The sequence below is a fragment of the Myotis daubentonii genome, chromosome 2 (assembly GCF_963259705.1).
Source record: "Myotis daubentonii chromosome 2, mMyoDau2.1, whole genome shotgun sequence".
NCBI lineage: Eukaryota > Metazoa > Chordata > Mammalia > Chiroptera > Vespertilionidae > Myotis > Myotis daubentonii.
The window spans coordinates 64,732,045-64,745,936 of NC_081841.1; the positions used below are offsets into that span (position 1 = coordinate 64,732,045).

Consider the following 13,892-nt stretch of genomic DNA (forward strand, 5'->3'; position numbering starts at 1 on the left):
TTCTTCTGGAGCATTCTCTTGTTCTTTCATTTGGGGATTGTTTCTTTGTCTCATTTTGGCTGCCTGTTTGGGTTTGTGACTCTGTATAGGTAGATTTGCCAAGCCCCTCAATCTCTAGTTCTGAACAGTGTCAAACTGTTTCTGACTAATTAGATCAAGCAGAGACTCAGATCCTCCAGAGACCACCCATTAAGAGACTGCGTCTCAGGAACTCCACACTGTGCTGAGCTAGCTCAGCCAAGGGTTCCGCAAGCCTGAGGGAGGGCGGTCAAGGATGAAGAAATGGCAGACAGAATAAGCTGGGTCTAGGTGGATCTTTCTGTGGCCGCAGGTGGCTCTTCCTGTGCCGTCTGAGGCCACAGAGAGAGATCCAGAGGCAAGCTGAGCCTTTATTTTATAGCCAGAGGTAAACAGGGTAGTGGTCACCATAGTTACAATGTTCTTGTCAGTTTCAGTTGTTTTAGCAGCACTTGCTGCACCCCGCACAGCCCACTAGCTACCCAGATAAGATCTAGGGAGCTCATAAGGTCAAGCCTAATTATGCTAAGAGGACTGTGCTCTCTAAGCTGGCACTTATTTGTGGCTTTGCCAGCAGGTCAGTCCCAAGCTTAACCCTATAGCCGCGCCCTACACACACCTTGGGGTGAGTTGTTTTCCAATAGGGTGGGTCAGCTATCTTCCCCCCCCCCCCACCCCCCCGTTGCCAGTATAGCAAATGTCTGTGTGACAAAGATGACCTCTGCTGTGTGAGGGAATGACTCAGCACAGGAAACTGGGGTGTCTGCCTTCTGAGCTCTAACCCCAGAGCCCCGTTCCTGGCTCCTGCTCACACAGCTCCAATCCACTCTGCCCTCCCTCTGCTGGAGCATAAGGTGAGTGGCTCTACACTTTAAAGGGTGCGTTGGTCCTTTAAGAGGGTGTGTGAATTTCCACCTCTCTGTCCCTGGAAGATAAGCAACCCTGCTGCTTTTCACAGCCAGATGTTTTGTGGGTACCCTTCTCAGTTCTAATGCTCTCTGCTGGAGGGCCCAGCTTGGAGATTAGATCCCACAGTTCTCAGTGGCAACCCCCCTCAGCTGAGATCTCTCTCTGAGACTTCAGTTGCTGTCTGTGGACACCCAGCCAGCCCTTTCACACCTCTGCCCCTCCTACCAGTCTCTATGCGGTTTCCACTTTTGGTCCTCAGGTATCAGGATTCTCTCCTGCAAGTTTTCCATTGATTATTCAGGAAGTTTTTCTGTATTATAGTTGCAATTCCAGTTTGGTCCTGGGAGCAATATTCACTTACTTGGCTGCCATTTTTAATATCCTATTTAATTTTAATTTTAATAGTTACATGTGAGTGGACAACACAGGTTTAGACAATTTTCAAGTGTTTGTGGAGGGTTTAGTAATTTATCCTAAAAGTATTAGTGACTAGCTACTGTGTCCCAAGCAAGGTTGTTGCAGGGATACCCTGGAGAGATATGACGATGAGGTCCTAATGGAGCTTACTATCTAGTGAATTAAACAGACATTCTTTAAATAATCACAGAAGTAACTATCATGTTACTCAGTGCTTAGGAGAAATAGTAAGTTGTGCTAGAGAGGTTATATTCATGAGACTCAGTGAAGGCTTTCTGGAGGAAGATAGTTAAGCTGAGATAAGTGGGATAAACAGTAAAGAAGAGAATGCTTGAGGCAGATGGAACAGCTTATTCAAAGACCTGGTGGTGGGAGGGACCATGACATTTTTTTTAGAAACTGCATGAAGGTCAGTTTTGGCTGAAGTCAAAGTAGCAGAGAGAGGACTACTTTTAGAAGAGCAGCAGGCTTTTGCCATGCACCATGCTTACCTCTTGGAGCTCAAAGTCTAATGAAACATTGTCCTATGCAAGAGGGCTTACAGTGTAGTGACCGAGACAGGGAAACAGTAAGTGGAATATAGACACCCTAATAGATGTCTGTACGGGTGCTGTGTGTGTGCGGCGAGGGCAGAGGGGGTGCATGGGGGGGAATTACAGAGAATGATGGATTTGGTTAAAAAACAAAAACATTGGGAAAGACGTTTTAAAATATACTAAATAAACTTTTTTTTCTTAAGTTGTAATTTCTGATGAAAACACTCGGAAGAAGTATGAAGTGTCTGGACATTTTCCATTAACGGGTCCTTGGTGGCGAGTGAAGGTACAAGTAAAGCCTGCAGGATCAAGGAACTATCAGGTTCAAGGATTTCCATCCTACTTTTTACAGTCCGATATGTCACCACCAGATCAAGAAAATATCTGTTCCCTCTTTCTTACGGACTGCAAGGCCCCCAGTGACACTATAACTAAATTTTTAGCTTGGGTAAATGCAACATTAGGCTATGAAAATCTCAACTTTGAAAATCTTTGGGAAACGTTGAGAACTTTTGAGAAGGAAAATATGAAGAATGGTAAAAAACAATCTACACAGCAAGAGTCCCAACCAGATAGCAAGATGTGGCGTTCTGTGGAAAAAGCAAGTAGGTGTGATTTTTATTATCGAGTTTAGTGTAATTGAGATACTTACTGACTTAGGTCTTTTAAATATTGCCACAATGGTATCTTGGCATAGTACCTTAATTTTTTTTTTAATTAATCTTCACCTGAGGTTATGTTTAGAGAAGTCGCGTGGGGGTGGGGGAGGGAGGGAGGGAGGGAGGGAGAGGAGAGGAGAGAGGAGAAGAGAAGAGGAGAGAGGGGAGAGGGGAGAGGGGGGAGGGGGGAGAGAGATCGAACCTGAAACCTAGATATGTACCCTGACCGATTCAAACCCAAAACTTTTTGGTTTACGAGATGATGCTCCAGCCAACTAAGCCACCCAGCCAGGGCCACAGTATTCTTTTTTAAATTGGTTTGATGAAAATGTGTTTATATTGCTTTTGAAGTATGTCATTGACATTCCAGGTTCCTCATCTTTAATATGAAGAGACTGAGTCCTAGCTGGTTTGGCTCAGTGGATAGAGTGTCGGCCTGTGGACCGAAGGGGCCCAGGTTCGATTCCGTTCAAGGGCACATACTTGGGTTGTGGGCTCGATCCCCTATAGGGGGTGTGCGGGAGGCAGCCAATCAATGATTCTCTCTTATAATTGATGTTTCTCTCTCTCCCTCTCCCTTCCTCTCTGGGGGAAAAAAAAAAAAAAATATATATATATATATATATATATATATATATATATATATATATAAAAATATATTTTTATATGAAGATATTGGGTGAGATGATCTTTGGCAGAACACCATCATATGACTTCAATGACAAAAGGATCACAGTTACAATGAAATTGATTAAGGTTAATATGTGTATTATTTTTATATTTAGCTTTGATTTTATCTTTATGTCATTGAGTCAAGAATTTTATTCTAATTATTTGCAAGCAAAATGAAACAAAAGACTAGGAAGTTACCTAAGCATTTAAAGGATATAAATTTTGGTGTTTAATACAGTGAAAACCATCTCAGTACAAACAGATTGTTATAATACGAGTTTTCTTGCTGGTTAAAGTAAATTTATTCATCTCTCTTTGATTTGTATTTCTTAAGCTGAGGTACTAAATAAGAAAATCCATCAAATTGGTTGTTCTGTGAGCTCATTTGTATGTTTTGATTTGTTCTTTTTGGTATCCTGCAGTTCCATTTAGAAGTGTAATGACAGCGTTGAAGTTTCCAAAAATAATGGAATTTCTTCCAGTTCTTCTGCCTCGACACTTTAAGCAGCTCATAAGCTCGTGTCCTAACGAGGTCTTGGGAAACATGGAAGAGATTTTAGGTACACATCCATGGAAGCTTGGATTTAGTAAAGTAAGTAAAACATTTGCTTAGAATTTAGTAATCTTATATAAGGCAAGATTTCTCAAATGTGACAATTTTTGTATCTCTTTCAAAGGAAAAAAATTGTATAGATCTCAATGTTGATGTATTTTTCTCTCTTTTTAAAAAAAATGTTTTTATTGATTTCAGAGAGAGGATGAAAGAGGGAGAGATGGAAACATCAATGATGAGAAAGAATCATTGATTGATCAACTACCTCTTGCACATACACTCCCCGCCCCTCACTGGGGATCAAGCCTGCAACCCAGGCATGTGCCCTGACAGGGAATCGAACCGTGACCTCCTGGTTCATGGATTGATGCTCAACCATTGAGACACACCAGCCAGGCTAATGTATGTTTCTTTGATTGTTACAAATTAAATATAAACTTACTTTTTTTTTTTTTTTTTTTTTTTTTTTTTTTTACTGAGAGGAGAGGGGGAGGAGATCTAAATATAAACTTTTTAAAAAAATCCTCATCTGAGAATATGTGTGTGTGTTTTTTTGTTTGTTTTTTATTGATGTGAGAGAGAGAGAGAGAGAGAGAGAGAGAGAGAGAGACATCAATGTGAGAGAGAAATATTGGTTGTATCCCATACCTTCCATGACTGGAAATCAAATTCACAACCTAGGTATGTGCCCTGCCTGGGAATTGAATCCACAACTTTTTGGTGTATGGGACAATGCTCCAACCATCTGAGCCATATGGCCAGGGACTAAATAGAAAGTTTTTGTGCTTCTAGCTCTTATGCAATAAATATATAAGGGAAAACAAAACAACAAAATAAATGCCATTCACATTATTAATAATTTAGTTATATAATTTAATTTAATATGGCAAACATTTTTTGTTAACTGCCATTTGCAACTTGAGTATAGATTTCATTGAAGACACAAGTTCTTTGAGTTTGGCAAATGCATTCTGCAGTGCAACTCAATCCTGTACTTTCCTATTAGAACTTTTAAGAACTTTCACTGCTCATATCGGATAGCATGATTAATTCAGATTTTTAAAGTTATTACAACAATATTATTTATGAACGACTACGCTTTTGTTATTATTAGACATCAAGAGGCTCCAGTGGCATTGGAAACCAAACGTGGCACTGAAATTTTGGCCGTCCTTGGTTAAAGGTGGTTTTCCAAATGGAAATACAATTTAAAAATTCTAATGTAATTTTTGGGTCCCCATGAATGTGTACAGACACCCTCCCCATCCTGTTTGAGAAATGCAAGAAGAATGAATTTGTTTTCTATGTAAAATGACTGGTTTCTGTATGCTTTGAAAAATAAGATCCTGAAATGTTAGATTATTATATGTATTTATTCAGTAGAGAAGCAATCAGAGCAGTGAACATTCTGGGACTCAAGTGGGAAAAGGAGGCTTGAAGTTTCACTGTTGACCATCCAGAATAAAGACTTGTACTGAGGTATTGTATTAATTTGCTAGGACTGCTCTAACAAACACCATAGACTGGGTGGCTTATACAACAGAAATTTATTTTCTCACAGTTCTGGAGGCTACAAGTTCAAAATCAAGGTGTCAACAAGGTCGATTTCTTCAGAGGTCTCTCCCCTTGACTTACAGTCTTCTTGCTATGTTTTTACACGGTCCTCTCTCTATAGAGAGAGTTGTCTGTGTCCTAATTTCATAAATCACATTGGATTAGAGCCCTCCCCAGCGGCCTCATTTTAACTTAATTGCCTCTTTAAGGACCCTTTCTCCAAATATGGTCACATTCTGAGGTACTAGTCATTAGGATTTCAACACATTAATTGGGGGTACAATTCAGTCCATAAATGTGTGTATAGAGGCTCCATGAAAAAAAAAGGTGGAGCTGGTGGAAGACCCGCTAAGTGGATCCTGATGAAGGAAGTTCCTTACCTCTTTTGTAGCCTTTGGGCAGAATTGTTATTAAGCGCATAGGAAACTAAAGAAGCCAAGTAACCTGGCTGGTATGGCTCAGTGGTTGAGTGTCGACCTAGGATCCAGGAGGTCACAGTCTGATTCCTGGTCAGGGCACATGCCCAGGTTGTGGGCTCAATCCCCAGTGTAGGGCATGCAGGAAGCATTCAGTCAGTGATTCTCTCATCATTGATGTTTCTCTCCCTCTCTCTTCCTTTCTGAAATCAATAAAAATATATTAAAAAAAACAAGAAAAAAAACAAGGAAATGAGATAGTCATTAACTTCACAGAACACACAGAGTTTATTATAAAGCTAAGGAACATAATCATGGGACATCGAGTTGCTTATCTGAATCCTATTTACACTGATTTAACCCAAATTGATTTGAAAAATGTATACTGTAACTTTTTTCAAAAATGAGACGGGGAGAAGCATATGTGGAGGTGATAGTATAAAAGAGAGAGATCGTCTGTAGAGAAAGACTTTCCATAATAGGGAGTTAATATGAGGGAGAGGGAGGTAGGAAAGGATAAAGAGGGTCAAATATATGATGGTGGAAGATTGGACTTTAAGTGATAGACACACTATATAATATATAGATGATGTATTATAGAATTATAGACCTGAAACTTATATAATTAACCAATATTACCCCAATAAGTTTAATTTAAAAATATCTAAAATTTAAAATAAAATTAAGGAATAGCATATTCCTTAACACTAGATTGCCCAAGGAAGTCATTTTGACTGCTTTTTAATTTCAATTAGAAAAACAATTATGTATATAAGGACATAATGTCTTAGAATTTTGTGACTTTTTGTACAACATATAAATGCGTTTATTAATAATTGTAGTTACCTCCCCCTCCTTCATTTCCGGTATATATATATATGTGTTATACCTATATTGCCCAAAAGCAGTCATTTTGACTGCTTGGGGAAATTTTAGACTCTTATTATTGAATTGAGTAAATTTCTTATATGACCAGTTTGGCTCTGTATTGAAATAACAGTTTTCATTTTTTTTCGCTTACCGTCACATGATAACATACAAGTACATGATAAATTGTCGACACTTGATAAGTTGCAGCTGCTCAATAAGCTAAACTAGTACTTGTTATTCGAATCTTTATGCAGTGATACTTGTTCTAATAAGTTGTTTATTTTATTTCTTTTGCGCCCGTAATTCATGAAAGAAATGTCGAATAGAAGTGAGTTATTGGAAAAGCTAAGGAACATAAGTGAAGAGTGCTCCGATATTATTCTTTCACAATGCAGTCATTTTGACTGCTTTTGGTCAATATAGGTATATACTAAATTTCAGTCTTTCTAGTGTTAATATACTATACTTTGAGAAAATATAATTTTAATTTAAAAATTATATAGAGCTCTAATCACAGGATAGTCAATAAAAAATTAGTGATGTATTAGAGTTGTTTCCTCCAAATTTAGTTGAAATACATGTCTCTGGGACTTAAAAAATTATTAACAAATAACATTGTTTTTACTGTAATTTTAATAATACTCATGACCATGTACAATTTTTATAAAGCAGCTTGAACTTTATTTTCTTAAAGGTCACCTACAGAGAGCTGAAGCTTTTGCAATGTGAGGCAAGTTGGACAGCATTTTGTCAGTTTCCGTCTCTCCTCCTCCTGATGACTGATGTGCAGAAGAATGGGTTGATAGTATATTCTAAGCTGAAGCAGCTGTGTAGAGAGCATGGGCACACATATGTGGAAGAACCTGACTTAACTTCTCAGTTGTCAAACCAGATGTCTTTTTATGATGTTTGGGAGTGTCTGAAGTTTTTGAAGGATATCGATGTGGTGACCTATAAGAAGGACCGTGTCTTTCTTTATAACCTTTACCAGGCTGAGAAAGGCATTGCCTCTTCTATAGGTGACCTGATGAAGAGGCCTCCGTGGTGTTTTCATGTTGATGTGAAAAAGGTGCTTGCGTCTATTCGTACCAAAAAACCTGACAATTCAAGAAGGGGTGATCCATTGAACGAAAGTAAACCCGATGAAACATTAGAAACTTCTGAGGCCAACACACAGGACAGTGGGGACCATATTTGTGATCATGGTGAAGATGAAGGTAATGCAGAAATACCTGACGATCAACTGGACCAGGACCAGGTGGCTGCCTTGGAGATGGTCTGCTCCAATGCTGTGACAGTCATCAGTGGGAAAGGCGGTTGTGGGAAGACCACAATTGTTAGTCATCTTTTTAGGCATAGAGAGCTGTTGGAAAAAAGGGAAGTAAAGAAAGCTTGTGAAGACTTTGAACAAGACCAGGACGTACCAGAAGAGTGGATTACCTATACCGAGCAAAGTCTGCCAAAGGCAGACAGGGGTATAGAAGTTTTACTTACGGCACCTACAGGGAAAGCCGCTGGCCTACTGAGACAGAAGACTGGTTTTCACGCTTTTACACTGTGTCAGGTAAAACCTTTTCTATTTCTTCTCAATAGGAAACATTTGCCTTAAAGACAGACCTTATTTAATTAATTTAGTTTTCATTTCTTCATGACGACGTGTGGGAAATATGAATGCTTTTGCTGAATATACACGTTGAATCTAGCTACAGTAGAAAACTTAAATAAATTAGTAGTTACAAAATAATGACAAGGATGTAAAGTACAGCCTGGGGGACATAGTCAGTAATATTGTAATATTATGGTGCCAGGCAGGTACTTGAAATATCGGGGCAACACTTTGTAAAGTACATGACTGTCTAACTACTAGGCCAGTGATGGCGAACCTTTTGAGCTTGGTGTGTCAGCATTTTGAAAAACCCTATCTTAACTCCGGTGCCATGTCACATATAGAAATTTTTTGATATTTGTAACCATAGTAAAACAGATTTATATTTTTGATATTTATTTTATATATTTAAATGCCATTTAACAAAAAAAATCAACCAAAAAAATGAGTTCGCGTGTCACCTCTGACATGCGTGTCATAGGTTCGCCATCACTGCACTAGACTATACACCTGAAACTAATACAGGATAATATCGAATGTAAACTGTAGTTGAAAATAAAATTTTAAAAATTACGTGTTACCATTTAAGAAACCTGTGTATACAATATATGTGTACTTATAATATAGCAGTGTTTCTGGAATGATAGAGACCAACCTATTTAAGATGATCTGGCTGCAATGTTACAAATATTTACTCATCTATATTTTTAAAATAGTGAATATTATTACCTCTGTAATAAATCATTTTTAGTTGTTGGTTTTTTTGTTTGTTTGTTTGTTTGTTTTAATGTGAAGAAGAAGTACGTATTAGGCTGGGAAGACAGCACTTTATTTCTGGATGGAGTGTTATGGTTGGGAGAAGAGGAGGACCTAAGTGATTGGGTAACTCAGACCGGGAGAAGGCTTATTTGGGAATGGAAAGGCTATGAAGAGCTCTTCCTGGTCAAAAGTAGTAAGGGGAGGGTTGAAATTTTTGCCGCGGTATAGTGACATATACAAAGCCTGTTCAACACACTAAGCAGTCGTTAGGAAGCACTTTTTTAAATTATTAGATCTTTTTTTTGTTTTTAGATTTATTTGATCTATCTATTCACCTCTATAACTTTTGTGTTCTCTATTTCTTTAGCCTTTTTCCTATGTTACTCTAACTACACGCATTACCCACCCCCTCCAATTTAAGAGTTTTGTTTTCAAATAACATGTTTCAAAAAAAAAATATTTTGGGTAAATTTTATAACCTGAACTTAAAAGTGCAATACTTTACTTGTAGGTCAGTTACAGCTTCTATTTTTGGAAGAAAACAATGGACAAGGCGAACAGCGAGAATAATAGTCCATGGAGATTTTCTTCAGTGAGAGTTCTGGTTGTGGATGAAGGGAGTTTGGTATCTGTAGTAATCTTCAGATCTGTTTTAAATTTATTGCTTGAGCATTCCAATCTTTCTAAGCTTATTATCCTTGGTAAGTTAAAATATTGTTGGAATTCTAATTGTTTAGTTCACAGCATTGTGGTTAAGTGGCGGTTTATACAATTCACTGCTTTAATATCCATATGCTACAGTTGGGAAGGCATTCGCCAAAGCCCATACTGAAGCTGCACCGAGTTCAACTTGACCACTCTCTTTAGCAGTTTGGGAGGCTCTTTGTTTTGGCCAGGAAATTGGCAGGCTAGGATATGAATGAAATAGAGATGTGAGGGGTCACTGCTGATCACCTAAATGATAGCTATAAAAATGGTAGAAATGTCACAGATCCAAAGTAAATAAGGATATCGATTTATCTGGAAATAATAAAATGTCTGAAGTATAGACCTCTTAAAAATAATTTTATGATTTTAAGCTAATAGCGCAAATTAGACCTCACCAACCTCTTAAGTCCTTTTCAATTCTGGTGAGATTCAGTTAGGTTCTATTGGGAATATTGTTCTGTAGAAGGTATGATTTAATGGAAAAAGAAATAGAATTGTAGTGTGAGAATCAAATTCTGTATAAGTAATTTTTTTGGATATTTGAGGATATTTTATAAACAGTTGATTCTATTAAAGGTTTAAGCATTCTCCCATCTTTCACCTAGAAAGTAGTTTTTCTTATCTCTATGGTTGATTGGATTTGTTTAAAGTAAAAATGTTTTTAATAGAGCAAAATATTATCATTACATTAGTAGAATTTATCTGTTAGCAAATGCATTTGGTTTGTTTATTTTGTATTTTATCTGTTTATTTTATTCATTTGAGGCCATAGATTCTTTCATGTTTAGTAAGACATTGAGCAAGATTGAATAAGTACCTGCTATCTCAGGCTTGTGTTTTTCTTCACATGTTGGCCAAAATATATGTCTTTACACAGTTGGCCTGTGGTTATAGGTAGGAAAGAAGTTTGACTCAGATTTTACCTTGTTGAGTTATTGCTATTTTATCCTAATTGTTTAATCTGGATGGTATTTTTGTGTGTGAAATATTTTAAGAGACTTGTTCTCAAGTCATTTTAAACAAAGATTTTTGGGGAAGGGCTTTTTTTTTTTTTTTTTTCCTCAGAGTAAGTCTATATAATTGTGGCATATATCAGTAGGGCAAAATAAAAATAATTCCTAAATTTCAGAACCATGGTTACCTAAAACCTGTATCTATTCCCACCCCCACTTTAGGTGATATTAGACAGTTACCCAGCATTGAACCTGGCAACTTACTGCAAGATCTTTTTGATACTCTTAAGTCAAGGAATTGTGCTATTGAACTAAAGACAAACCATAGAACAGAATCTGAGCTAATTGTGGACAATGCTACAAGGTATAATATAACTAACATTTTCCATTTTCTCTTTCTTGTGTTAGAAATAAAAGGTTAAAAAAATACATATTAGCTTTTATTTTTTGGTTTGTTAATCCTCACCCAAGGATACTTTTTCCATTGATTTTTAGAGAGAGTGGAAGGGAGGGAGAGAGAGAGAAACATCAGTGTGAGAGAGACACATTGATTGGTTGGTTGCCTCCCACCCAGGGATCAAGTCTGCAACTGAGGTACCTGCCCTTGACCGGAATCAGACCCAGGACCCTTCAGTTCGTGGGCCCATGCTCTATCCATTGAGCCAAACCAGTTAGGGCCATATTAGCTTTTGAATTAATGACAGTACATTTATTATGCCCTTTTAGCAAACCTATTCTATCTTTCAGATATATACATACTAGAGGCCCTCAGCCGAGCCTGCCCCCTCTCACAGTCCGGAGCCCTCGGGTGGGAGGTGACCCGGCGATCAGGGGAAGGAGATGACCCCATCACACCTCTGTTGCTGCCACTGCTGGCAGTGCAAGCCTTGGCCGGCCCTTGTTACCTGAGCCTCGGGTGGCCCTGTGTGGCTGGGCAGCTGCCATCTGAGGCTTGCCTGCGTCTCGGGCCTGCCCTGGGTGGCTGGGAAGACACCATCCAAGGTTTGCCTGCGCCTCAGGCGTCGGCTAGGCAGCCAACATCTGAGGCTTACTTGCGCCTCGGACCAGCCCTGGTGGCTGGGGGGCTGAGAGGATTGGGAGACTCTGGAGGCAGGCGCGCTGAGTGGCCAGACCTGCCTTGGGGAGGGCCCAGCTGTGCCGGGCACCTGCTGCCCCAGCAAGGCTGAGGGGACTGGGCACCACCATCTTGTGGCTGTGGTGCTGCCATCTTTGAGGGTGTGACAGTCAATTAGCATATTCCCTCTTTGTTGGCTGTGGGCGAGCCATTTTGTGAGGTTGTGACACTCAGTTAGCTTATTCCCTCCTTATTAGATAGGATACCTTTTCCTCCGTAATTAGAAAAACAAAGGTAGTATTTTTCATTACTGGTCCAGTAATAAAATTTAAGAGTGAATGTGATTTCAAAGTGTGTATGTGGATTAAAGTTACATCAGTCTTGACCTGGACAGTCTTTCTTAGTGGTTAGAGTGTTGGCCTGTGGACTATAGGGTCTTGGGTTCAATTCTGGTTAAGCGCATATATTTCAGTTGCAGGTTCAATCCCCAGCCCCAGTAGGGGTGCAAGCAGGAGGCAACCAATTAATGTGTCTCAAGCATGTCAATGTTTCTCTCTCTCCCCTTTCCCTCTCCCCCATCCTGTCCTTTCCACTCTCTCTAAAAATCAATGGAAAAAAATATCTTCATTCCTTGGGTGGGGGTTAAAAACAAAAGGTTACATCAGTCTTAGTGACTAGAATGAGCCCAAGGGGGACAGAGACTTAGAAACGAGTTCATTAGAGTTCAAGGGAGACTTTGGGAAAAGATTTCCCATAATTTTTGCAAGAGAGCTCAAAGCAAAATAAATGAATATGGCATTTTATTCCTTGATGAATCTTGGTGGCATCCATGGCATAGTCCTCTCCTTAAAGTAGAAAAGAAACCTTATTTTCTCATAGTCTTTGCACAAGTCTTTGGAGTGATCTTCTGTAGTAGATGATATGGGAACTCAGATCGCTAAGAGATGGTTTTATTCATGGGCCAAAATTTATCTTTGTTTTGATATTCTTTTATTACTTGAACATTTGATGTTGTTTTATTGCTTGAACATTTCCTTGGTTGGAGATGAGCAGAAACTAGAATATTAAAACCTACTTTTTCCATACCCCTATCTACCTTGGGTTGGATAGTGGGAGTACAGGGAGAATTGATAGGAAAAAGGTAGATGATGTAGGTTTATATTAAAACACTAGAGGCCTGGTGCACGAAATTTGTGCACTCGGGGGGTTGGGGCGTCTCTCAGCCTGGCCTGCACTCTCTCGCAGTCCAGGAGCCCTTGGGGGATGTCCGACTGATGGCTTAGGCCTGCTCCCTCTGGGGAGTGCGGAGTAGGCCTAAGCTGTCAGTCGGACATCCTTAGCGCTGCTGCTCCAGAGGTGGGAGAGGCTCCCGCCACCACCGCTGCACTTGACATTCATGTGTAGCAGCTTCTGGCTGAGCGCAAGAGCGCACTGACCACCAGGGGACAGCTCCTGCATTGAGCGTCTGCCCCCTGGTGGTCAGTGTGCATAATAGCGACAAGTCGTTCTGCCATTTGGTCAATTTGCATATTAGCCTTTTATTATATAGGATTATGAAAAATATGCAATTGGATGTGTTATATTCTTTTTTTGAATATATTTTTATTGATTTCAGAGAGGAATGGAGAGGGATAGAGAGATAGAAACATAAGTGATGAGAGAAAATCATTGACCAGCTGTCTCCTACACGCCCCCTACTGGGGATTGAGCCCTCAACCTGTGCATGTTAACCAGATTGAACCTGGGACCCTTCAGTCTGTAGGCCGATGCCCTATCCACTGAGCCAAACCAGTTAGGGTGGATGTGTAATATTCTTTTCCTATAACATTTCTGCTCATTTGGGGGATGTTGGTCGATGATTGGTCATTTTAAAGTCTAAAAATCTTAGGGGAATCTGAAGCACATTAGATTTCAACTCAGTTTTATCTGAAATTTAGGAATGCCTTTAATTAACCCCTTTAATACCATTTGGGCTGAGCTGTGCTCCTTTCATCATTTCTTTGTAATCATCATCAAATATCTATAATCCCAGTGATACCAGATAGAAATATATTGAGATAGAAATATATTACATGTCCTGGGTCAGAAGCAAAATAGGAAATTCGTGGTGATTTTCAATCCCCCAGAAATTAAATCTGGGATATTTCCAGCAGGGACAGCCTCCTTCCCTCTGCTTTCCTCCTCCCA

At 39.3% G+C, this 13,892-nt stretch overlaps 1 protein-coding gene across 3 annotated transcripts in view; it reads left to right on the plus strand.

The window, feature by feature from the left end:
- The window catches only part of HELB (DNA helicase B), a 50,557-nt gene that overhangs the window by 10,464 nt on the left and 26,201 nt on the right, over positions 1–13,892 (plus strand). For 2 of the 3 annotated variants that reach the window (XM_059683524.1, XM_059683525.1), the window contains exons 2-6: positions 2,084–2,485; positions 3,634–3,803; positions 7,299–8,168; positions 9,481–9,670; positions 10,853–10,994. In XM_059683524.1, coding sequence (XP_059539507.1) covers positions 2,084–2,485; positions 3,634–3,803; positions 7,299–8,168; positions 9,481–9,670; positions 10,853–10,994 — 1,774 coding nt within the window. The remainder of the gene's footprint in view (positions 1–2,083; positions 2,486–3,633; positions 3,804–7,298; positions 8,169–9,480; positions 9,671–10,852; positions 10,995–13,892) is intronic. The other variant, XM_059683526.1, reaches the window with a different exon arrangement.